The 25,941-nt window shown below is 41.5% G+C and overlaps 1 protein-coding gene across 4 annotated transcripts in view; it reads right to left on the bottom strand.

Moving 5' to 3' along the window:
- Positions 1-4,710: 4,710 nt before the first annotated feature.
- The window catches only part of FILIP1 (filamin A interacting protein 1), a 102,954-nt gene continuing 81,723 nt past the window's right edge, over positions 4,711-25,941 (bottom strand). For 3 of the 4 annotated variants that reach the window (XM_082302482.1, XM_082302483.1, XM_082302481.1), the window contains 3 exons: positions 19,636-22,441; positions 13,197-13,420; positions 4,711-5,513 (listed from right to left, as the gene is read on the bottom strand). In XM_082302482.1, the coding sequence (XP_082158608.1) occupies positions 13,214-13,420; positions 19,636-22,441 (3,013 nt within the window). In that variant the 3' untranslated portion in view covers positions 4,711-5,513; positions 13,197-13,213. The remainder of the gene's footprint in view (positions 5,514-13,196; positions 13,421-19,635; positions 22,442-25,941) is intronic. The other variant, XM_082302484.1, reaches the window with a different exon arrangement.

Below are 25,941 nucleotides of genomic sequence, written 5' to 3'. Positions count from 1 at the left end.
CCTGCGCACTCGGCCGCGGCCGCGGGGGGCGGGGGCTCGGCGGGCGCGCGCCTGGTGACGCGCCACGGCCGCGCGCCTGGCCGAGTCATGGAGTCGTGGAATCATGGAATTGTGGAATCATCAAGATTGGAAGAGACCCGCAAGATCAGCCGATCCGATTATCCTCCCGGCACTGCCACTGTAACCCCTAAACCACGTCACCCAGTGCCGGTTCCAGTCACCTCTTGAACACTTCCAGGAATGGAGACTCTACCACCTTCCTGGGCAACCTATTCCATTGCCTGACCACCCCAACATGGAATTTTTTTTTTTTCTAATATCTAATTTGAATCTCCCCTGTCTCAGCTAAGGCCATTTCTTCTTGTCCTCTCACTGCAGGCATGGCAGAACAGACCAGTCCCCACCTCACCCCAGCCTTTTCTCAGAGTTGTAGAGAGCAATGATGTCCCTCCGGAGCCTCCTTTTCTTCAGGCCAAAATCCCGCAGCTTCCTCAGCCGCTCCTCATGAGACATGTTCTGTGTGCTGGCCAGGCAGGCTCTGCTCTGGTGCACTTAGGGCAGGGGTCATGCTGCCTTATGCCCAAGGTTGGGGTAAGACCTGGGCCCGCAGCCTTGTCACCCCTGCTCAGTGCTCCGAGAGGGTTCCCCCGCACTTCATCCTCCCTGTTGCCATGAGGAGCGGTGCAGATCCAAGGCAGCGTCCATTGGACCAAAAATGGAGAAGTCAGCTTCAGCTTCCTACCCTCATAAATAGGATCAGTGCCACTGTAGAGATGTAATAATGCACGAGAGTTTTGAGAGCTTCTCTTAATGGAGCTGTGTGTGCTCACTCACCACTGCTTTTGGGAGCTGTTCTGCTCTGTATTCCTGCTCTGCTGTCAGGAGGCGTGTGAGTAAATCAATACAGTGAATACAGAATCACAGAATGGGTAAGGTTGGAAGGGACCACAGAGAGTCATCTGGTCTAACCTCCCTGCTCAGGGTCATCCCAGAGCACATGGCACAGGACTGCATCCAGACAGTTCTTGAATTTCTCTAGTCAGTGAGACTCTACAACCTCTCTGGGCAATCTGTTCTGGTGCTCAGTCACCTACACAGTAAAGAAGTTCTTCCTCGAACTCAGGTGGAACTTCCTGTGCATCAGTTTCTGCCTGTTGCCTCTTGTTCTGTTGGTTGGCAACACTGGGAAGAGTCTGGCTCCTTCAGACTCTTGACACCCACCCTTTAGATATTTACACATGTGGGTGTTTTTTTCCCTTAGGAGCTAATCTGACTGCACTAAATAGAATCACAGAATCAGTTGGGCTGGGAAACACCTCTGAGGTCATTGAATCCACCCTTTGGCTGAACACAACCACGCCAGCTACACCATGGCACTGAGTACCATTTAAAGTCTCAAACACCTCCAGGAGCAGTGACTCCACCACCCGCCAGGGCGGCCTGTTCCAGTGGTTAAAACCCTTTCCGTGAAGAAGCAGTCACCCTGTGGAACGCAGTGTGGGAGTATGTACTTGTATCCCAGAATACCTGCTTTAGAAGGCATTACTCAAGCTGATGCAAAATTGAAAGTCCATGTTTCTCACTTTATTGCCACTTCTGCATTCACGTCTGTTTTGTGAGGACTCTAGTCCTCCCTATGCAGTCACTCCAGAGTGCTGCCAAAATCTAGATTCAGCAAGCAATTATGTATTTACTTAATTTCAGGGGAAAATAATTAGAACAATTTAATTAAATAACTTATAAGCACGTAGTGCAATCTGAAGACTTTTTGGCTGGCTGTGGAACAGTTTCTGTAAAATAAATGCCTTTCAGTTCTCTGGAGCACCGAGAGCATCAGCCAAGACCACTGGGGGGAGCACATGACTTGTACAAATGTATTTTGCTCTGGACGTACAAAAGGCCTCTTTGTCATAGATAGCATAGGAAATTTGGATATATAGGCATCTAAAATTTAAGTATTAATTCGGTGCCTAAATAATTATATAGGGTACAAAAGTTAATCGTATTCCTTGTGGCATCTGTGCTAAAACTATATCTCATTCTTAATTTATCTTTTCCACTATCTTGTGGACCCCAACTTTTGCTGCCATTGCCCCTAGATAAGCCCCTTGTCGCTAGTACCACCCTTTCCTTTATTATATTCTGTTTGCAATCATTACCTTCAGCTACAGTAACTTTTATTCACACAATTCACAGAGAATCCAGGGAGATGCAACATGGGATCCTAAGGGAACAAGACTGCTTGTAAACATGTGGTGAGAGATGGCAAGAAATTTCTCTGGAAGCAGGATAACCAAGGGGCAATATTGGGAAGCTGGGACCTGATGCTCCCAGGTGTGAGAGGACTGGCAAGAAAGGGAGTGTTAAATTTGTCCAATTATGTTTCACAACAAGACAAAAGGAAAACTCGCGGGCTGCAGAATTTGTCTCTAGAAATCTAAGCATTTGAGATTTTTTCCTAGATATAAACTTTATATTTTATCACTATATTAATACTTACACAGGTCTTTCAGTCCTCTTTAGACAGTAAGAAATCTCTAAGGGAAAAGTAGATCTTCACTGGTTTTCTATTGCTTAAAAGCTACTGATATCTATAGCCCAAGGTAGCCTCTACATTGTCTTAGTGTGAAAGCACTTCCCAATTACCTCCTTTAAAATTACAATACTTGTAGAAATTAATCACTTCTTTAGTCTATATTAATAGATTTCTTCCTGAGTGTCCCCAAAATACAGGCTAGTTATGTGGTTAATGCGCTTTTTTTACATATTTGTCTTAGATTCATGTCCAACTTAGGTAATGTAAAAAATTGACCAGGAACATAAGTGCAAGATGAAATCACCGGTCTCCTACTCCAAAGTGCTTCAGTTCATAAAAAATACTTTAAAATTTAAACTATTTCAGTACACCATGATTGTATTTATGCTTTAAACAAAGCTTTATTTTGGGAAGCTTAAAAACTTAACATAGTTGCAGAACCATAAATGTTTATGTATTTGCTTATGAATCACAAAGTTACATTCATACTGAATTGGCTTTATATTAAAATCTAAACGAGAAAAAATATTTTCTACTTTGATTGGGACCTTTTAAATCTAGACTCAGCTTTGGAATAATTTTACTTATGTCCTACTCATATTTAAAAGCTGAAGTTTATTTCAGGCATGTCACTGTCACTTTCAAATAGCCAGGAATTTCATTCCAGCTGAGTTCAGTGTAGATCTTAACATGGATAGCTTTGGATTCTCAAGTAATGTTTTGAAAATAGAAGATCCGGGTCACTACAATGTTCATTCTGCTGTGCAGTAAACTGAAATGTGGCACACACTAAACTTTATTCACCTCAGCTGTATTGCTCTCTAAAAGCTGGAATTCTTCTCAGCTTGCTCTAAATTATGATCTACAGACACAGCTATGTTACTGGTGTTATTGGCATACATTGTCTGCTGTACAAAAAAAACCCCACTCCTTAAAAAACATGGGGTACCAACTAAGCATAAGTTGTACCAACAAAATTACTCTTCTGCCAGAATAAGCAGCACTTATTTTGATTCCTCAGTATGGCTGTATTAGTAAACTCTTCACAATGGAGATCAACTCCAAGGAAGTTCATACAGGTCCCAGAATACCCTGCTTCTCTAGAGTGTCAGCATTTGCTGCAGAACTCATATGTTAAGAGGAAAAACAGCTCCCGTGGCTCCCATGAAGACCAAATTGACTACACAGCAGTGTGATATTCCAGCTTCAAAGATGGACTGACCTAGCCATCCCAGTGGGATGCTGCATTAATGCACTCTTTCTGGCATCTCACAGCACATCTCCTGCAAGCAACACTGTTTTCCCTTCCAAAAAAAAAAGTAATTTCTCCCAGTAGCTTCTGCAGTTAAAAAATCTGCAGTATTTTAAGTATGTGCCAATGACTTACATTAAAACTCATCGGTTATGAGATGTATAAGAAAAAAAAGACCCTGCCTGGATTGCATGTACCTTTATATATCATTCATTAAAAAATCATCTTAAGTATAGCTGCCACAGAACTCTCTGGATGCTATTTCAGAAGTTACAGCCATCAGTGTGAAAGGGGCCCCTCAGCATGTGGCCGAGTACCTGGTGTCTAGTCCAGGTGCTAGTCCAGGACTGAAGATTCTGACAGTACCACTCGAACATCTCTGCCTGTGCTGTAAAAGCACAAGGTTAGAAACAATTAAGTCATTAAGGGCTTGGTAATTGATCCTTCTTTGTATCTTAACTTCTGAGCCTACAAGAAAGATGGAAAGAGACTATTTGCATGAGCATGTAGTGACAGGACAAGGAGAAATGGTTTCAAACTGAAAGACAGTAGGTTTAGGTTAGATACTAGGAAAAAATTCTTTACTGTGAGGGTGGTGAGGCACTGGAACAAGATGCCCAGAGAAGCTGTTGAACAGCTTTCCTGGAAGTGTTCAAGGCCAGGTTGGATGGGGCTTTGAGGAACCTGATCTAATGGAAGGCGTCCCTGCCCATGGCAGGGGGATTGGAACTACACAATCTTTAAGGGCCTTCCAACCCAAACCATTCTATGGTTCTATGAATCAGTTTTACCCCGTACATCACTGTGACACTGTATGAGACAAGAAAAAAGAGCTTCCAAACCCATATTCTGTCCCCATGAACACATACATAGATGAGCACTGCCAACCTTATGAAACAGGAGTTAAAATGCAAACACCTGATTACATTTGCATAGTTGTGAAAATTTATTAGTTACAGTGTAATGAAAATCAACTTTTTTTGGTACAGGCAGAAGTAAAAACATACTTTATATAGAAAAAAAAATCACAGCTTTAAAAACTGACATTGTTTAAAATGAGTAAATCTGGTTGTATTTCAAGGCATTGGACTTTAATACTTAATTTTATGCCAAAACATCACACAGTGCAAGAAATATTCTGCAACAAATTCCATACAGCAGTCTTCAGATTATTTAGTCTCACAGAATCTCATGGTGGCAAAAAATCTACTGAATGCTTTTCCATTTAAACAGAAAACATTGCTGAAGTTACATTTTTCTTTCTTCACATACTCTCTATTACAAAAATATCAAATTGCAAATTTGACAGTGTATTCTACAAATAAATGTGCCATAAGCAACAGGAATTGCAACTTCGGGACAGCTACTTTACAAAGTGTATTATAAAAATAAATTATATGGCAAATATCAAACAAAATCAAGCATGTGCCTTAGGCTTTGCAAATAAAAGTGAAATTCAGCTGCTGCTCTCTCTCAGATTAGATACTTTTAAAAATACCAGCAAGGCCATTCGTTTTTAAAGCTCTACCAAGAAAAAAAAATATAAAATCTAATGGAAGCACTAATACTTCCACAAATAATCAGTAGCACAAGTGACCCTGGTGTTGATGGCAGAGAGCTTCTACAGTGATCCATCCACGGGCATGGAGGGTAGTGCACACAGAGAGCTCTAGCGGGCGGTAACTCATCTAGAGTTCACGCGTAACTGGTGAATGATGACACTCTCTAAAAGAAAAGAGAGCAAAACATTTGGGTTTATGAAACTACAAATGCATTGCAAGTTACTTTAAAGAAGAACAATTACAATGGCAGTGCAAGGCATTTTTCTAAAAATGTCTCACAGACTTACTCTCGCATCACTGCTTGATAAAACTGTCCTGGCTACTGCTACAAAGCGAAACTAAATTAGTACCTGTCAAGGGCTCAGAGGCCCTTGGCTTCCACTTCAATGTGAAGACCATCATTTGGCTGTCCACAGGAAAAAGGAGTAATACAGTTGAATGGATTAAGGCACAGGGACGCCAAAGTTCCAGTCCCACACCCAAACTAGGTAGAAGAAGACTTAGAGTTGGGTGTCCAGTATCTTGTCTAAGCAAATTCATCATAAATCTGGTGGCGATTCATAAATGGGGATGAGGAAGAGGTATGGGGTCATTTCTCACTTTTTTAATTTAAGCTTGGCTTAGAAACCTATGCTGGGTTTATTCAGCAAGTCTTCTTGAATTTTGCTACTAGCTTTAATGGGGATAAATTTCAGCCACAGCATGCAAAACTAAGTGCTGGCATTTTCTTCAAAAGGCCGTATTTAATTTTGCCCTGTGTGTAGTATCAGAGGTCCCTGACCCTGATTAATCCCTGGGCTCTGCTGAAGTACTAATGGCCTGGTCTTCTGTTCTTCTACCTATATATACAGCTCTTACAGGCAACCTTTTAAATATAGGAATTTAACTGTCAATTAATATTTTTCTCTGAAAAGGTGTATTTTATGCATTTCAAATAATGTAACTGTACCAATACTAATTAAAGCACACAGTAATAGATTTTCAGAAATATTCATCTTAATTGAAATTACTTTTGTTAAGATTCCTTCTTTAACAGTCTGAAGATTTTTCAAAATTTACGTGACCCAAGAAATGACACCAATTATATTATTATTTTTGCCTTCACATTTTTATTGACTTCTGCCTTTATCTGCTTCCTAACTAATATTTGCAAGGTGTTTCGTGAAGTTACATTATAAGAAGAAAGAAAAATGGAAGTATTTTCCATGTACTCTGAGTGCCACAACTTTGCCACTAGATGGCAGATCCCAGTGCTGCTTTTCATATGTGGTGAAGCAAGAGCAGGGCTGAGGGAACGTCCAATAAAATACGTTAAGGCAAATGAAATAATAGAATTTCTCGAATTGGAAGTATTTATTTTCCATAAAATTTTTCAATAACAACTGATTTTCAACAAGACACGTACACCAGTTCTACCACATTTGAGCAGTGAATGTGAAAGAACCACTAATTACTGAACGATTTTACCTTACAGCCAGTGCTGTTCTAACTTGAAGCTCTTCTGGAGTATGATGTTAAAAGCTGCATTTACATAATATCAGACGGTAACCTCAGGCGAACTCACCCCTTAACTTCAATGAGAGTCACATGAACTCTGTATGAAAATTATTTTCTTAATATTCACCGTGCACATTTAATAAGGAGTTTAAACACAAAATTCTAAAAAAATGTGTAGCAGAAAAATATCACACTCCTTGTTAAGGCTCAGTCACTGAACGAACAGCAAAACTACAGTCAGTGTCTAAATCAGACACCTGTCTCCTACAGACCCAAACAGTAATTGTGCAGAAAAGAGTGGGAGAAATACTAGGATTTTTTAAAAAATCAAATAATTTCCACTGGTATTTATCTTTCATTCATTTGTCACACACCTAGAGAACACACACTTTATGTTTGTCTTGGTTGTTTGTATTTGAAATGCTTATATATATATATGATATATATACATACACACAGAGTATAGTTACTAAAAGAGGTGTCTGAACTAAGACACCTACTAAACTAAAATTAGAGTAGGGCAGATTCTGTCAGATTTCTTTTGGGCCACCCTCTATAGGAATATGATTATATTTGAAGGATATGATTAAATAAATTTTTCTAGGGTTCTAGATGGGAATATTTCAAGGAACTATGTATTCACTTAAACCAATTTATTTTAATGACAGGAAAAGAAAATGAAGTTAATGTAAACCAGCTAATTCTGCTTTCAGTCCTGCTGATGTAAAGCAGAACTTCTCCAGGAAACACATCAGGGTACTAGTTCATATAATGAAGCACATCAACTGACATTTTAACATACAAAGTTTAATTTCTCCTTACAATATATACAAACAAATATCACCAGATAATACAAAAATGAATGTACCACAGACAATGCACACCCAAGCAACAGAGGAGAAGCATACATCAGTACTTCTATTTTTAAAATCCCAAGGAGAGGTTTTTTTTGTCTGGAGAACCATTCACACCTGAGTGTTTCATACCTGAGAGCCGATAGCTCTGCACCTGACAGTAGTTAACTCTGGTTACATTTTAAAGGAAAAAAAAGACCAAGGTAAGAGAAGAGTGTAGGGAGTAAGTTTCAAAGTGAATGTGATTAGTATCTATAATGAGAAATATTGCATATAGTTTTGCCTAAGAGAGCTCAAGCAAAATTAAGAGAAAGAGGATAACTAACACTGATGCAGGGGAGAAAACCATTCTCCTAAATGAAAACAAGTTTGAAAGATGAGCTCACAGAAACTCCTGCCAGCAAACTACGTGTTTCAAAGCAACTCAATGAAATTGGCCACTGATGTGTGATGGGAACATATAATTGGTCTGAAAATTGTCCTGACTGTTGCAGCTTATGCCAAGTACCTGAAACCCAGCAGGACAGCAGCTTACTCTGTTTTAAAGACATGCTCTTCCACATCTGATCAGAATTACTGAATATTCATGTAAATATTGAGCATATTTTAGAAATGTGTGTAGCATATTTCAAGAAGTGACATGTGACTTGGCATCCTGTTGGCATGGATCAACATATTAATGTGGCTTTAGAGATTACTCCCATGGTGGTAATTACTATGTGCTGTAAGTGATTTGAGGTTTAAATACAGTAACATGTGTGCTCTATGGGCATATTAAGAAGACTCACAAAGTGTTTGGTTTTTGAAAAATCACACTAACGGGTGTCACAAAAGGAAAAAAAGTGGGCAAAATAAATCAAAATCTCTATTTTTCTTCTACCACTTGCTTAGCATGTTTACTGATCTGAGAGAAAACCCCCCAGGCATTACAGTTGAAGCTCTGTGCCCCTTCTTTTTTAGTCACACTTACTCAAATGTATTGATCTACTAATGACTACATTAGCAATACCCATATGTAGAAGTCAGTCTGGTGATGGGATCTAACCTAGGGAACACAGGAGAAAGCTTATTACGAAGTAGAATTGAAATCAGAGAGATCATCTGGAGAACTGAGGGTGTACCTTCTCAGTCCATGTGTGCTGCTCATGAATGGGTTGGCATTTTCCCTGCTCCTCTCCACCTTACTGCTGGTTCTAAGTCATTTGTTCCTACTGCTGGCCTTGAGTTATCATGACTGCTTATATGGCCATGTCATCAGCCAAAACAGGGCTTCTCTTCAGCTGACATTGAATATGACTAAAAGTACAAAGTTTGGTTCTCAGTCATCTTAGTTCCTGACAAAGCATTGTAACTATCATAATTCTGAGTGCATTATTTTGCTACTGAAACTCTTCAACTTCACTACCAAAAAAACCAAAACAAAAACAAAAGAATAACTAAACAAAATGGCTGAGAAAAAGGTAAGAGAGAAAGCATGAGGATGAGTGATTCCAGATGATCACTTAGGAAGGCTTGGTTTACACATTATAATCCAGTAATGTAGAATACATGGAAACCCTGTAAATAAAGCCCTAATGTTTTCCTATGGATTGATGTGTCAGAGTTTGATTCTTTGGAGCCTAGTAAAATCTGAGGTCTGAACAAAGCTTGTCCTTGTGGCATTTCTGGCATCACTCTTTTGTGTTCATTCTTTGATGCTGTATGAAGGTGAGCTCATGCCCTACTCTTCCACACAGTGAGGCACTGCTAAGGTCTTGCTCCTCTTCTCTGCCGTCCTTTTCATTAAACTGGAAAAACTTCTTATTCTGGAGACCCCTATTGCTTTGTCGGGTTTGGATGAAATTGGTTGATGTGTCTGGTGTTATTCATTAGGGAAGGAGAGATGGAGGGATGGGTGAACACAGACACTTCATCTTACAAGCCTTCTTTTCAAAAAGGGCAGGCTCAAAGGCAGCCTTTGGAACAAGGATACAAATCTGGGGGGGGGGGGGGGGGGGGGCGGCTCCCTCCTAGTTCAATATCCTGACCCCTCAACCACTCTCTTGTTTCTGCTCAGTGAATACTGAAGCATTCTGTGCAGAACAGCGCAGCCTTTCCAGAAGGGAATGAGAATGCCCTTTTTCCCCCTCAGCTGTCAGTGCCACAAGTGAACCTGCCTGCAGCTGATGTGCGTTTGAGTCTCCTCAGATACTGTTGAGAAGGGGGACCTGTCTCCTACCTTTGAAAAAAGGTTTCAATCAAAAGCTTTTGAAAATAAGCAGCACTACCCCTGCGTTTGTATGGTATTTGATCTACTAGGAGGCACTCATGATCCTACAGTCACTTTAAAACACCAGCTGGTTTCCTGCACCTTCCTTCTTTCTTTTTTTGGCCCATGAGCCTGGCACTAAGTTACCTTAAAGCCAGTCTTTATGCTTTTTGCCAGATTCCTTTTAATTCAGATCAGTTCCCCAGTTAAGTTCAAATACTAGTGGCAGCTCAAAGAACAACCACATAGTCAGTGAGTACTTTCTTGGCTGGAGGTGACAAAGACAGGACTACAGCTTTTCAGTCCAGTGTGGAGTTACATCCTGACTTTAAGTGACCAGGAAATTGTGGCTTGACTTAAAAGCCTCAGAGGAAATACAAGAATACCTGCATTATGGATCTCAGTGAGGTTCAGAGGCTGCAGTGCTAGAGTTGAGTCATAACAGAAACACTGACTAGACTAGGGCTGTGGAAGAACATCAAGATCTTCAGGATGCCTCTTGGGCTTAGGCACTGTCTTTAGATTTGGTTTTTTACGTTGCCTTCTGGAGCTGACCTACTGAATAAAGAATCTTACTGTAGTCACTAAACATAACTGTCTTCAGATTCAGAGAAAATTTCAATGTAATACAAATAGTTATGCTTGAACTTCTAAGACTTCTGGACTATACACTTTCTTTTTTCTTCATCTTATCCTTCTTCTACCTTTAGGAAACCAGAATATTAAGTCAATTAAAACAGATGTCAAAAGTTATAACTAAATACCTATTTTTAGTTAACAGTTTAACCAGCTGCCTGATTCCAACTCTTTAGACTTCTGCTGCAGAGCAAAAGTCCGTTTTTTGTTCTACAGCCCCTGGGGAAAAATAACAGGATCCTAATTCTGGCCTATCTGGAATTTCTAAAGTCTGTCTCATCAAATCCTACTGACTCTACAGTTGTGCCAATTTCTGTGCCCTAGATTTCAGGTACTGGGAGGCTGACTTGTTTCTTCAGGTGAATTGGTTTCTTAGACCTCAAACAAAAACAAAAACAAAATTTTCAACCACAGACACACATAGAACATTGAGTATGGCGAGAATTAACTAAGGAACCAAGTTTCTTTGACACAAGGAAGGCTTAAGGCAGCTGTACCAAGCCACATTAGCTTGGGGATCATGTTTGCAGTATTTTTAAAATTACTGTTTTGACCTTACAACTTCCTTCAGTAAGAGTATTTAGAGTGAATATCCAGAAAAAAACCCCTTTTTTTCCCCTTTAAATATCTGTTATAGTCTGTGTTACAACAAGAACAATTTATTGACATACTGAGGCTTTTAAGTGATAAGAATTACTTGAGAGGATCTGATGTATTTCTGACATAGTAACTCACATTGCTTGCTAATTTCAGTTTCCAAGTTTTATCTGAAGTACTGGGAATAGGAGTTAGGAAAAATGCTACTAATACTAATCTAATTTTTGGATGCCATAGGAACCAGAACCATAAACTTAACAGGCATTTTAGGTGCTACACTTGTAGAAAAACACAACGTACTTCTTTTTTGATGTGGCAAAGAAAAAATGCCCTTCATGTGAATAATAAAATCCCAGCTTTTTAATGGGATAACTGTTGTATCTGGATCTGAAATTGGAGAGCAATGCAAAGCAGACTGAAAACTAAACATTGCTTGGATTGAATATAATTTTGTTGACCTTCTGTGACAGATTCTTCCATCAAATATCTTCTCCCAGGCCAAATTTCATATTTCAACCACTGGTGCATTTTCCTTTCTGTGAATTTTATTTATAATTTATTGGTGGTCTTCCCACCTTGCGCTCTGTTTTAACCACTGGGCCCTTCACAGCTTGCTGAGGTGACTGAAGCATTATACAGCTTTAAACCCATCATTTATTGGTCTGCTCGGCTTCATTTCTTTTGGTTGGGATTTTCTTCTGTGAAAATTGATCGCTTAATGGAAATGTGCTTTAATAACTTTACTGTTATTAAATAAACAATCATAACAACCGTCAGCATCCACACTACGTCCATGCTGGAACAATTCCTTAAAACATGCTTAAAAATGCAAACATACAAATGAGGAAATCACAAAGAGGGAAGGAAAAATGATAAATCACCATGGTATTGTAAGGCAGTCTGCATTTATGACAAAACATTTACACAACTGAAAACTGAGAGTAACTTCCTTACCAAACCCTCTCTCTACTGCCTGTACCTGAGCTGTGCCTTTAGATAGCAATTCCTGCTACCAGCAGTCTGTGCTGCCTTACCCTCTAAGACATAAGGATGCTTGGCAAGTAAGGTTTAAATATAAGACCTGACCAGGAAAACTGCAAACCTAGTCAGGTCAATGGAATGAGTTCCTTCACAGCCTTAAGTGGTCTTTGGAGCAGGCACAAATGGATTGTATTGATTTTTGTCAGATAGTGTTTCTCAAGCTTTTGCTGAAGACTAAACACCTTCTGGCTCATGAGCCTTCATCTGAGCCCTGAGCTGGCAGTATCCCAGTGTGTGTAAGTCAGGGACCTGGTTCTAAGTGCTGTCTACAAGTGCTAACTCTCTCTGGAAGAATTAAGTTGCTGCTTAGCACTGCTGCTGCCAAACATTGTGCAACATCCCTATGCCCCTGAATTTACTAACTATCTTGAGAAAGCAGCTCACCACTGAGAAATGGTGGTTTTGATGGGAGGCTCCTGGAGAGAGAAGGCTGGTCACACAGTGCCCATCCTTCTTCTCTTCCCCTCCCACACCTGAGGTATGGGCTTTCATTAAAACAGGACCTCAAGCGTGCTGTCTTCTGGCATTGCTTCCCTAGGCCATGTGGCATTTCAATAATGTGATCAAGGCAGGAAGGAAAGTAAGCCCATGCAGCAGCAAATGTTGAAAGTGATCCATTAAGGTGGAAGACAATCTAGTAAAAGTGACCAAACTGCCTTTGATTTACTAAAAAGTGACCAAGTCTATCATTAAGAATTCCTGAACTAGATTAATAACCTAGTGCAGTTACCCCCTTCTCACATCCTAGACTGCAAATCTTCCTGGCATAAAATTGCCTTTTTGACAGCTTTTTTTTTTTTTTAAAGTTGAGTAAGAAAACAAAAGGATTTTGTTATTTAAGTAGTCAGTGCACATACTTATTAGTTTGTTGTTAAGTGACAGCTGCAGGACTTCGTTAGTACAGGCAAATGTGAACAACTACACAGACAGGGGAGCTGACTTCCATGGCAGCAGCAAAACCTGCAGAACGTACCCCCTGAGCCACTGCCATCAGCCCTGACCCCCGCCCAGGGAGGCAGAGCTGCTGGCTGAAGATTTCTTCAGTTCTATTTTCATAGACTGAGTCTCGGCACGAGGCTCGAATTTTGTCACATTTCCTGCTCCTGGGGCTGCCACTACTGGCTTTCCTGCTTTCATACCTTTTGACACAGGAATGCGGGTGGGTGTAGGTCTAGGGGATGACCCATCCTGTCCTGTCTGCAAAACAAAGAGACAGAGAAAAATGACATGAATTAAGGACTTCTTCTTCTCATACATGCTCATCTTATACTTTTCTTTGGTTCTTCACTTACCTCTCAAACAACACTGTCCCAAATCATACCTATTAGCAAAGTAATACATTTGGAATCTGGCCATGGGACATATTGCTAGAGTAGGGCCAGAGGTAGAGCTGGGATCAACCGAGTTTCCCAGAGCTGAGGTCCAGTGTTTTGAATCAAGATGTCATAAGGATGAGAATTTGTGCAAATCTCCCATTCTACAGCACGATATAGTGCAGGATGGCATTAGAGGCTACCACAACACTGGCTTGGCTGTCAAGACAGTTACATTATTAGCATCTTGTACAGACACTAGCATGGGCCCTCATAACAGCATAGTCACATGAGGATAATGCTAAATCCAAGGTAACTGCCAAATTTTAGGAGCTGGGGCATGATCACTCAGCATTATAAATAAAATTGAATTTTACTTCTTGAAGTATGCTGAGGTCATGGCTGGGGCCACTTATTTCTGCACTGGGAAGAGCAGGGGGCCGGGAGAGAAAGAGACAGAGAAAAGATTTGGATTTCCTTTTCCTGTGGCTGTGGCAGGAGGGATGTGGGAAAGGGCTTTCCTCCTCCAAGCCCTAATCACAACTTGAGAAACTCTGGTGAGAGTGAAGTTGCTAACCCAGATTTCCAGGGATACCTCAAGGCAGTGTGGACATAGTCATTTTACTATCTCTGCCAGTCTTCTGCCCTGGACAACAGCCTAGCAAGCACCTTTATCCTCAAGCTGGAGGACTTCAGAATTAAAAAAAAAAACAACAGCCTAAGTGGTTGGCTTGGGGCTGGCAGACCCAACACAGGTCCTGTGCCCTTCTGGAGCCAGCCCCAGCTGGAGGCCAGGCCAAAGCTATCCCATAGCTTTGAAACTGCAATCAGCACATGTGCTTAAGCAACTGAATCTCACCGTAAATGCATAAATGCACCAGGAATACTTGGCTAGGATAAAAAGGGCCAACTGCTATTTTCTGTCTCTCTTGGCCAGATAATGATGTGTGTACTCTTCAAGGTCAAAACTGGAGCTACCCCATATGAATTATGACTTAAAGAAAATACTTATAAACGTGACAATTCTGAAAGAAAAGTGGGCTTTATCTCCTGTGTGTGCAATACAGACACAAATTATAATGGTGACAACTTCAGTGTCTCGGCTGAATTTCATATGTGACTGACATTTCTGTTCAGGTTATGGATAAAGACTGTGATCTCACAAAAGAGGACAATTCTCCTAAGATCCTGCAATCCTAGCTAGACCCACCTGCTAAATGACTAAACTCTGCAACTTACGACATATAAGCAAAATAAAACTAAACTGCTGAAATAGACTACATTGGGGGATCGTGTCAGCTGCAACATGCATTTGTACATTTACTTAAAAATGCTCTACAAAGGAGCATTTTTCTCTCTCAAATGTTTTTCAGCCAGTGGCATCAGAGCTTTCTGTCTGCATCCTGAGCATGCAAAGGAAAACCATTCCTTAATCTTCTAAGAACAGTACAAAACCCCATGTGTACACTCAAAAAAAATCACAATTGGAAAACTTGAATGCTGTCTGCCTGACAGGAAGGAAGCCATTTTCAATAACTAAAAGCAACATTTACAATAGCAGTCTAAAGGCTAATATGGAACTCACAGGTAGATGTCAAAACAAGTTAGGCCCATACAATTCTGTAGGGCAAAACATGCAAATGCATTCCATCAGCCTTGGAAAATATGTCAACATCCCCGGGAACCCAAATGACAAACATCTTGTGCTCCCTGAAAGAGTTCCACAGTGTGTAAACATGAGGCAATCAAATGGAGTAGCTGGAATCTCAGGCATTTCTTCAGCTTTATTCACATGTAAATTATTAACTAAGGATTTGGGCGCTTTCAAGTTACTCATTTCAAGCCTAAATCACTCAAAAGCACTTTGAAAAGAACTCTAACTTGCTTTAAATGTCTTAGTTGCCTTCATTCCAGCACACTAACATGTTGATCGTGTTGATAGCATGGAGCTAATGCCTGCTTCCCAGGCAGCTGCAAAAGCATTTTGTGTTTGCCAAGTGAGATGGCACAAAGGTGCCTCCCCAGCCAGCTGTCCCCTTGGGCGCAGGAAGGGGCAGCAAGCAGAGAACACATCCAGTCTGCGTCTGTAGCCTCTGTGGCAGAGAACCCACATGACTGCCTGTCTCCCCGTCATTTCTTCCAAGAACTCAAAGCCATTCTCCTTCCAGCGCTGTTTGTCTGTAGGCTGCAGTCTTCTGGTTGATCCAGGAATGTGGCTCCAACCAGAAACCAACCCTTACGCAGCTGGCATGGAGTGCCCGAGATGCAGCCTCATGGGACACTGGGTGACACAAGCTGGATCTGAGCTGGCAGGGCAAGATGTGGTGCTCCAACAGCACAGGGACCCAAGCGAGGTTATGCAAGGCATTACTGAGAGTGAGATGAACACATGCAGCTGCTACAGTGCAGTCATAATCAGCTCTCACTGCAGACACAGGTGTATTAACCTGTGAAGCTGCAGTTAGGTTGGACAATCCCATTAAAGGAAAAAAGCAAACTGAACATACAGAACATGTAGCATGTTTGAGTAGTTTATAACAGATCCTGCGTGGTGCATTTTATTGACACACAAAGAGAATGCTTTCATGCGCACACTGGCTTCTGGAATATTTTAATTACAAAGGTGCCTTTTCAGCATTTGTTCTCAATCAGATCAGGCCTCAGCTTGCCCTGGACAGAAATGGTTCAGTTCAGTGACCAACAGACACATTGTGCAATTTGAGATGCCCTGGGCTACTCAAGCAGTGTGCTCAGGGCTGGTAGACAAGACAGATGACCCAAGGAGACCTAAAACTTCTGGTAAAGCAGCTGGCAGGTAGGTAGAATACTTGACAGCACTGAAAATGACACTAAAATAAAGTATGTTTAGGTAACTGAATCCTGAAAGGGTGGGACTTGAGATCTAGTCAATATAGTCAGTGAGCCAGTGGGTAATTCAGCTCACACAGAAGCTAGCCATGTCTCAGCTGGATCACCCCACCGTCACCGCAGAGCCAGCACACAGGCCTCAGTGCTGACATGGGGACTGATGACTACACACTGACTCAGCTGCCCCACACTGAAGCATCTCGTGCCATCTGAGGTGTCCCATCAGCTGCCACAGCAGAAAGGTACAGGTCTGTGATCCCTCTCAGCCTCACACACGTCTCAGCTGCCACTGGCACACAGCCAGCACCACACACCTCTGCACGGGCAAGTGAGCTGCCCCCTGCACCTCCAGGAGCTCTAGCTGCAGCTTAGAGCATACATGGGACACCTACAAAGAGCTACATTTAGATGCTGATCTCAAACTAAGTGCTGCCCACTTGCAAGTGGCCTTACAGCTGCACAAGCACTTGTCCCATTCGCTCTGGCACCCAACAGCTTCTCAGCCGGGCCCTCCTGCCTCGGTCACAGGACGCTCTGCATGGTTGGTGCTGTGCCACCGTGCTGGCTCTGCTGCAGCCGGGATTCCCTCTGCTCCCTGCAGATTTGCATGGCACTGGAGTCACTGTGTACTCTGGCAGCATAAACAGTTGGCACTCAATGCCAGGCTTGTAGGAGGTGGGGAGCACAGGGATTAAGTGAGTATAGGACTGACACCCAACCTGGTAGCCAAAGAAGATCCACATTCACCAGCAATCCTACAACCAAATGTAAGGCCTAAATCAAAAAGCAGGATAGAGTCACCACTGGTTTGGGTTTTTTCACAAAGAATACTTGGGTTTATTCTGTGGGATTTTTTCTGCAAACTCTATGGACTGTCCTGGGAACAGAAATTTGGGCCAATGTGCTAAGGCAAGACTAATAACCAGGCTCATTTTGGTCTCCATATCCTCTGGTCTCTGTGGTCCATCTGTAATAAAAAAATCATATCCTAGGTCTGCTAGGATAGCCCAAGTATTTTCCTGGGAGTGAGTTTGACTGTAACCAAGCTAAGGAGCACTAAACACACTTTTTTTCTGTTTCTATGGGAACTATCTAAATCCATAGGCTGCCATGGAAAAGGCATTAATACATTGTACAAAGCATCTTGTGTGAGGAGAGTTAAGACAAAAATTAAAACCAGTGAGCTAAGAAAGCAGCTGTGTATCAGTTAGTCTTGTTAGATTTTATTAACTTAAACCCTCAAAACTGTATCTGTTGGTTTCATCTAGGGTTACTGAGTAAATGATCACAGATTGGTTTTTCTGACTAGGGGCAGTGAAGTGTGTTTGTAAAGTTGACTTTTGCAAAACAGATGGTGAATACACTTTTTTTTTTTTTTCCAAGAGGCTGGGGAGGAAAAGGCACATTTGAGCTTGTTCGACGTTGCCTGCTCAGCTGACTAGGGACATTAAAAAACAAAGGGAAGCATAAGATAAAGTAAATCTTACGGTTGAACTATTTTCCTTACATTCCAAATCAGGGAGAATAAAGTGAAGAAAGAAGCCAGTTTTTAGCCAGAAAAAAACAAACCAAAAAAGTTTTGTCTGCCACGGTTCAGCGCATCATCACAGTAGAGACAGACATGTAGTTAAAAAGAAAAGTTAAAAAACCCCAGTTTTCCAAGCTTCTGAGAGACAAAGGAGTTTGTAAATTAATTAATTAATTCAAGACTTAAAAAAATGAACAGTTGCCTCTAATATGTAGGGAAACACTGTATAATAAAGTGTCTACAGTACATTATATAGGTGGAGAGAGAGCGAGCGCATGTGCAATCCCGAACAGATCTGTGTGATGAATGCAGGTTTTCTTAATTCAGAAGCCTTAAATGGGAATGGCAGCTTCTCTCCAAAAGTGTGAAAGTGTATCTTAAATACACTTCGACATTTCAGCTTGGAAAGAGACGGCTGACGAGGAGTGTTGTAGGGGTCTGCTGACTCTGGAGCAGCATGGACAAATGAGCAGGGGATGACTATTCAGTATTTGTCAAGATACAAGAAAAAGGCTGTAACCAATGAAGGTATTGCATAAAAGGTATCAAACAAAAGAGCTTTTCCCAAAGCCCACAGCTGAATTCACTGCCCCCTGATGTTGTGGAAACAACAGTGCAAGTGAGTTCAAAAAGCAATTAAAAGAATAAATAGGAGAAAACTCTGCCATGGTCTATTAAAGACAAAAGATGTGGCTACAGGCTCTGGTTCACAGAGAAATACCCACCTATTGCCAAAAACTGGGAACAGACGCCGAGGGAAACATTACTGTGTGTTTACCCACTCAAAATAATCTTCCCCTGAGCATCTGTTGCAGACTCTGTCTAGCTAAGTAAGTTTTTGGACTAACACAGTACTGCTGGTTTTCTGTTTTGGTTAAATTCCTCTTTCCCAGGTTATTTCCAACTAAAGCAATAAAAATCTATGTCCAATAATAAACTAGGGGAGGACTATCAATAAATACTGCCCACTGTCATTAAAGACAGAGTTGAAAAGTCTTTCAGTATGAAAAAGAAGCTGGGTTACCACTGTAGAAGCCCAAAGAGAAAGCAAAAAAAAATATGCTACAGGAAGCACTATAGTAATACAGCACTTACAGAAGTTCAGAGGAACAGAAAGAGCTCTACTATTCACTGGCTAAAGAGGCTTGGAGCTGTAAGCAATGACAATGTCTGCTTATTTATCCCTTTGGAGTTCAGTCATATAGCAGATATTAACTGAATTATATGGGGATCACAGGATTATATCAAAGAAACACTAGCCTGCATAATTAGAGTCTAAAGATCCGGTAGCTGGGCCAAAAAACCATGAGAAGTATTTTCAAAAGTCAGAAATTGCACTCATCAAAAATAAAAATACTGTTTCCTGCTCTGTCGTCCCCATCATTCTTTGTCCCTCTGTCTCTCACTTGCAATTTTACTGGGTTGCCATTATGAAAATAAGTTTGAAGGGACTTCCTCTGGAAGTTAATTGCTTTGGGAGATAACACCAAAAGTATACCAGCATCCAACACTGGTACAAAAATACATGAATTGGGGAAATTCCAATTTTATAATTAAGCTTGAGGCCAGAAGAAATGTAGGGAAGACAAGAGTTTCTGCTCACCCCCTCCCCCCACCATTTTCCCTGCTGGTGTCTCAAACCCAAGCTACAGTTTGTCCTTCTCCTGGCCATGAAGGCCACACCATGAGACTACACTGCTTACCACTGATTGTGTTCCTCGTGTGGAAGATGTTGTAACAGGCGTGATGGTGATAGTACTCGTCACCTTGCTGGCTGCAGGTCGTGGGGACAGGTTGTTCCGAGGCGATCGAAGGACGGTACCAGTTACAACCTCCTTCTCTGCCGCCATGTTCACCGGTCGGACTGTTATCACAGGGCTCGCACCGTCGGGTGCGGCACTGGGAGAACGTTTAAACTGGGAACCCAAGTGGATGTGGATTTTGTTGTCTTCTGTTGTAATAATGTTGGCATTGGCATTGTACTTGCGGATTGGAGTTGGGACGGTTTGCTTTTCTGGTGTGACTTTGAAGACAGCCCTTCCCATGGTCATATCTTGTGACTGCGGAGAGACGGAGATTTCTGCCGGTGCTGCAGATGTCGATACTGTCATGATCTGAATTGGTGATGCAGGTCTGTCGGCGAAGGGTGCTCTCCCTCCCTCTGGGGACTTCTCCCTGGAGAATGTTGTTATAGTGACTGGAGACATGGAACGATCTGGGCCCATGGGACTGTCACTACCTTTTCCTTTTTGTGGCATAACATTTGGAGAGGGAATGATGGTTATTCGTGGCTTCTGATTTCCTAAAGTAGGAATGACAGTGGTACTTGAAAAAAATTCCTCTGCAGACGGGCTGGTTATCTCCAAAGTTGCTGTACTGTTCTCATGGTCTGGTGTCACCCGAATATGAAGAGGTTGACCCTGCTTTGGTGAAAGGACAACCTCCCCAGGATGTGCTGGACTACTGTGGGTTCGGGCTCCTTTATCAAGAGTTGTCTGAGCCCCAGCTTCCCTCTTCTTCATCCATGGTATCCAAGATTTCCTCATAGCAAGCTCATTTGCTGCTGGAGGGTATCTCTCAAGCACTGAAGAACGCTCCATGGGTTTTTTCAGACCTACCTGTCGCAGATTGCTCATGATATGATTCTCCTCCTGGAAGGATTTCCTTATAAACACTGCTGGAGTTTCTTCTTCTGCTGCTTCATTGCTTAGAGCATCTGTCTGCACACCAGTGGATGTCACAGGAACATCAACCATTCTTCTCCCATTCATGCTGGGCCTCAGAGCACGGCTGTAACGCTTAGAAAGCTCCAGCTCTCTTGTCAGGTTCAAAACTTCCTGCCCCATGCTCTTGTTTTTGTCTTCCTCTTCCATAAACCTTTGCTGTAGAACTGAATAATCAACTTGGAGCTGAGAAAGCTGGTCTTCTTTGTTCATGAGCTCATGGATTTTTTCCTTAAGTGCTTGAACTTCCGCTTTCAAATCTCTGCTTTTGGCCTCTTCCAGACGAAACCTGTGCCTCAGCTCTGCCTCCTGGCTCACCACCTCACCTTTTTCTATTGCTTTGGTTTTGGCAATCTGGAGTTTCATCTCCTCCAACTGTTGAGAAAGAAAATTAGCTTTATCCTGCTCAGTCCTAAATTTCTGCTCTAGCTGATCATACTCATCTTCAGTCTTCATCAAATCTCCTTCAACCACTTCCAGTTGCTTGAGACGTTTTTTCAATCTTTCAATTTCAATGGTAAGTTCCTTAATCTTGTTGTCCTCATGAGAACCATGCTCTGCTCCTTTCCTGGTTCGACCTCTTGTAATTTCTCTTTCTACTTCCTCCATACCATCAATTCTTTTCTTTAACAGGTCAACTCTACACCTTAATTCAGAGGATTTTTCTTCTTCACTTCGCAGTTTGCCAATTAACTCATCCCTTTCCTTTGTCAAACTAGAGACTTTTTCCTCCATTTCAGATTTCAGTTTCAAAAATTTCTTACTTTCTTCTATCAATTTCTCTGTTACATCCATAACTTTCCCTTGTTCAACTTTAAAATTCTTGTTTAGGCCCTCAACCTTTTTTTCCTCCTGTTTTATTTTTTCCATCATATTTTTTCGCTCATCAACCAACATTACAGTAAACGACTTCAGCTTTGTAAGGTCATCTTTTAAGCTTATTTCAGCCTTTTCCAACTTGCTTTCTGATGTCTCAAGGTCCTTCACTCGAGTCTTAACCACTTCCAACTCATTTATCAAATCCTTAGTCAAATTTTTTTCTTTCTCCAAGTTTAAGTGTAGCTGAGTGCATTCTGACTTACTTTTACTGAAAGCCTCTTCCAGCTTCTCTAACTCTGACATTCTTTTCTGCAGTTTTTCCACTTCAAGTTTCAACTCTTTGCTATGGTGCTCTTCCTCTTGCAGTTTATTTTTCAGCTCTTTGCACTGGGATTCGGTTTTTGTGATCTCTTCATCTTTCCCCTCCATTTCAAGCACGCGCTTGCGGAGGTTTTCCACTTCTGCCATTAAGCTAGAGTTCCCACATTCCCCTTTTGCTATTTTATCTCTTAGTTCTTGAAGTTCCTCCTCAGCTTTTTGAAGATTTTTGTTAGTTTCTTCTAGCTCCTCTATTCTGCGAGTCAACCCCACTAGCTTGAGCCTCAGCTGTCTATTATGTGACTCTTGATTAGCCAGTTTAGCAGTCATCTCCTCATGTTCTTGACAAAATGATGCTGTTTTGTGTTCAAGTTCTGCCTCTAATTTCATCAGTTTTTGTCCATCTTCTTTTGTTTTTGCACTAATAATTTTAAGCTTTTCTTCTTCTTCCTTTAATTTTTGGGTTAAGTCCTGTATCTTCTGGCTCTGTTGACCAAGTTGTTCAATATGCATTTGTCTTTCATCCACCAGCATGAGTGCAAATGATTTGAGCTTGACTAGTTCTTCTCTTAGTTTATTGATTCTCTTTGTATGCTCCTTCTCCTTCCGGGCTTGATAGATCTTCTCCTGCTCAAGAAGCTTCTTCAATCTGAAACAAGTTAGAAGAGATGCATTAGAGTAAAATAGAAATATATGCATATGTGTGTGTGTGTGTGCGCGCACGCATTTCTCTATTTCTAAAATCACCTTTGTTTTAGCTTCTTTTTTTTTATTAATGGTAGTCTTCAAGAAATAACTACCTACTACAATTATATTCCCAAACCAAGTATTTTGAATTACAAAAGTTAAATGAAAAATACATAAAATCATCAAGAAATCTGAAACACAGTAACATTTTATACATGTATGGATAACAAATACATCAGGTTTTAATTTCTTTGCATTTATTTCTCTGTTAGGATGATGTTAGTAAAAGTATGTAATATCCCAACCTACTCGCTAATCCATTTATACCAAATTTGTTTTACAAGGTGCATTCCTCTTTATGTCTTGCATACAGACAAACATGTAAAATAAGATAAAAGATTTAAACTAATTGCCATATGCAGCCACACATAAACAGACCAATCCTGGTTACAAACAAACCAGCAGGACACAAGATTACATTAGCACACAACTGACAACCATCTGGGCATCACAGGCATATGAAATTAGCAGGAAGATAAATTTTCCAGCACAATGATTATTATGTAAAAAGGTTTCTTCTTCTTCTACATTTCCATTCAGTAGATGTTGTGACATCTCAATTGTGAATCCTCAATTGACAAAGAGGTACAGATAACACAAGGATGAATCCCCAACCAATCTAAGAGCATCAGTCTGACTTAGAAAGACACAGGTATGCATGCTGAATTTAGTGTGAAATAGTACTTTTTCCAAACCACTGTCAAAGCACCTACAATTACCATATCCTCTATCAAGACACAAGATATTTCAAAACCTTTGCTTTGCTTTCCCTAAGTCTGAAGCTTTTCAGCTTTCTTTTTATAAGTGAGATGCACATCCAGGTGGTAAAGCAGAGCAATTAATGTCTGGTAATTAACTTGCAAAAACTGGAACATCCATATCTTAGCAAAGATCAAATTTTATCAGTATTTTTATCTCAAATGCTGGACTGTAGATGATAGCAGGTGGAGTACAGATATATATTCCTCTCTGCTACCCCAGCAATGAAGTGATGCTAAGGGCACCAGGGCACAATGTCATACACAGAGGATGTCTCTCAGCACCCTCACCTGAACCCTACACTCCTAACAAGAGCCGGATTAACTCGGTACTCAGCAACTGTTAATGTTTCACTCCTTGCTCCTGGGAGACCAGAACCAAAAGGAACTGGAAAGAAAAACTATAAGAAAAGAGAAGGAAGTCAGAAAGCACAACACAAGATGCAGTAGGTAGGGAAGGAGAAGGCTGAAGAATGCATTTGAAAAAAAGGCTCAGATAGGATGTGGGAGTAAGAGAATAGCAGGAAGCAGCAGGAGAGAGAAAAACAAACAAACATTGCAGCCAACCTTGCTGGGTCACAGATTATTCTCAAAAAAAAATCTCCTTAGTTGTGGCAGCTCTTTGGAAAGGACTGAAAAGGCGTGCTGGTGGATGCCCCATTATGGGACAAGTTAGAATGTCAAAAGGTAAAAAAAGACCCAGTGTCACTCACAAAGCATGCACTTTTCACACTGAAGAAGGAACTTTATTAGCATGCAATATATTCCCTGGCTGCTCTATCACACTGTTTCATGCAAATGTTTCAGCCAAGAACTCTTCCTCATCTCCCCCAGGCTACATTTTTAAAGGAATAGTATATACCCTTCCACAAAATATTGTTTGCCATGATGGAACACTGTAGCCTAACCTGGTGGTGCTCCAAATGACCCATCTTACAAAGTCACAAACATAGGAGAATGTTTCCAGCCTCCCTTGTCCCACAGGAAAATTTTAAGGTGACCCCTATAAATTAAAAAACCCCAGAAGACAGCTTTTTTTTAAAAAAACAAAGCTTGCTACCCAAAAGCCTAGACATGCTTAGAAAACTGTCTATGATTTGTAATTCCTAGGCCTACACATGTGATTTTCACCCAGCAGTTGCTCCAGGCAGTACTTGCCAGCCAGGCTGCTAAGCAGAGTGCAAAATAATGCATGGGCCACACATGGTTCCACGTGATTACCTGAGAGTCTACTGGGGAATACTGCTGAGAAAGACACTGAAAAAACGCAAATACCTGTCAAACTAAGACAAAAAAATGCCAGTGATGAGGCTGAGCAAGAGAAGAAAGCATGTTAGCCCTGTCACTGCCTTGCAAGAGTGCTAGCAGTGGGGAGTAACTGGCTTGGCCCCTCTGCGAAAATAAAGCAACATGCACCATTTCATTCTGCCTCAGCTTTAACACAGGGAAACTACATGTCTTACATATGACAAGGCAACTTTCAGAGAAGATACTTGACAATACTTCAGTTTTCCATGTCTACGGGAACTGCTTCTAAAATCTGGTTCTGTGGGGGAGGGATGGGAAGGCAACACACAAATCTGTGTGTTAATTGCCAAAGCAATTTAAAAATCGACACCTTTTCAGTGTCACTACTAGACACTGAAATTAAGCTGAGTTTAAGCTTGCTCCCGTTTTTCCATCTTTGTACAATTTTCATACCTCAGTGGTTAAACTGGAATTTCAGCAGGACTGCAAGGTGAGGTTGTCCCCTCTTGACCCTCGCAGCAGATTTGCTGCTATCAGGCTTCTCATCTTACTGCTGCTGCTAACATTTGCTAAGTAACACTGATCTACATGTGCTCCTATGCAACACTAAAAGCCCCTCAGACACCCAGCACCAGTGTCTTCAACGTGTTAGCCAAAGCAACTGCACTCTGGATTGTCAAGAGGCTGAAAGCACCCACATTCAGCATCAAAATCAAAACAAAACAAAACAAAACCCTTAATGAAACACTAGATACAGCCAAAACACTGACAATCCAACAATCTGATACCCCTAGCCCAGTCCCTGAATGTGGTGTCTTGGTTTGTGTTTTTTTAGAGATAGGAAGAAATGTTTGGACACAATTGGATAACCCACATTCATCAGTAAGAGTCTCAAGGGTTTGGCATCTAGATCCCAGCAGGGAAACATGCAGATGTGATCCATTTCCCTGCCAAGAGAGGGACCATACTGCCTGCTCCTCTGTGGACAGCACTGCTGCAGCCTGTGTGGCACCTCTTTTCCCCACGGCTTACCACAAGTTCCATGTCAAAGCATGCAGCCCGAGCCAGTCCCTGAACACATGGTCTTCTGCTGCCATGAGGGTCCTGGTGGTCTCTCCCTCTCCTTACTATCTGTCCTACCCACAGTATTTGAAGAACAGGTCCAGTACTCAAGACAGTCACATTATCCCTTGCAGTACTGTACAAATAAGCAGCAAACCCTTAGGCATGATGACTGTGTGCAAACTGTTAACTGCCTCAGTTGAAAACAAACACCCCAGGACGATGCTGTTCCGATTTGGTTCTATAAAGAAAGATGCCTGACCGACATGGTGCACGATGCTGGAGTACAGAAGCCACTGATGCCACCTGACATGGTCACTGCTGCACAGGGAGC

This window comes from Coloeus monedula (assembly GCF_965178545.1).
Source record: "Coloeus monedula genome assembly, chromosome: 2".
Taxonomy (NCBI): Eukaryota; Metazoa; Chordata; class Aves; order Passeriformes; family Corvidae; genus Coloeus; species Coloeus monedula.
Note: the sequence above shows the minus strand (reverse complement) of the source record. Positions and strands in the feature narration are given on the sequence as shown.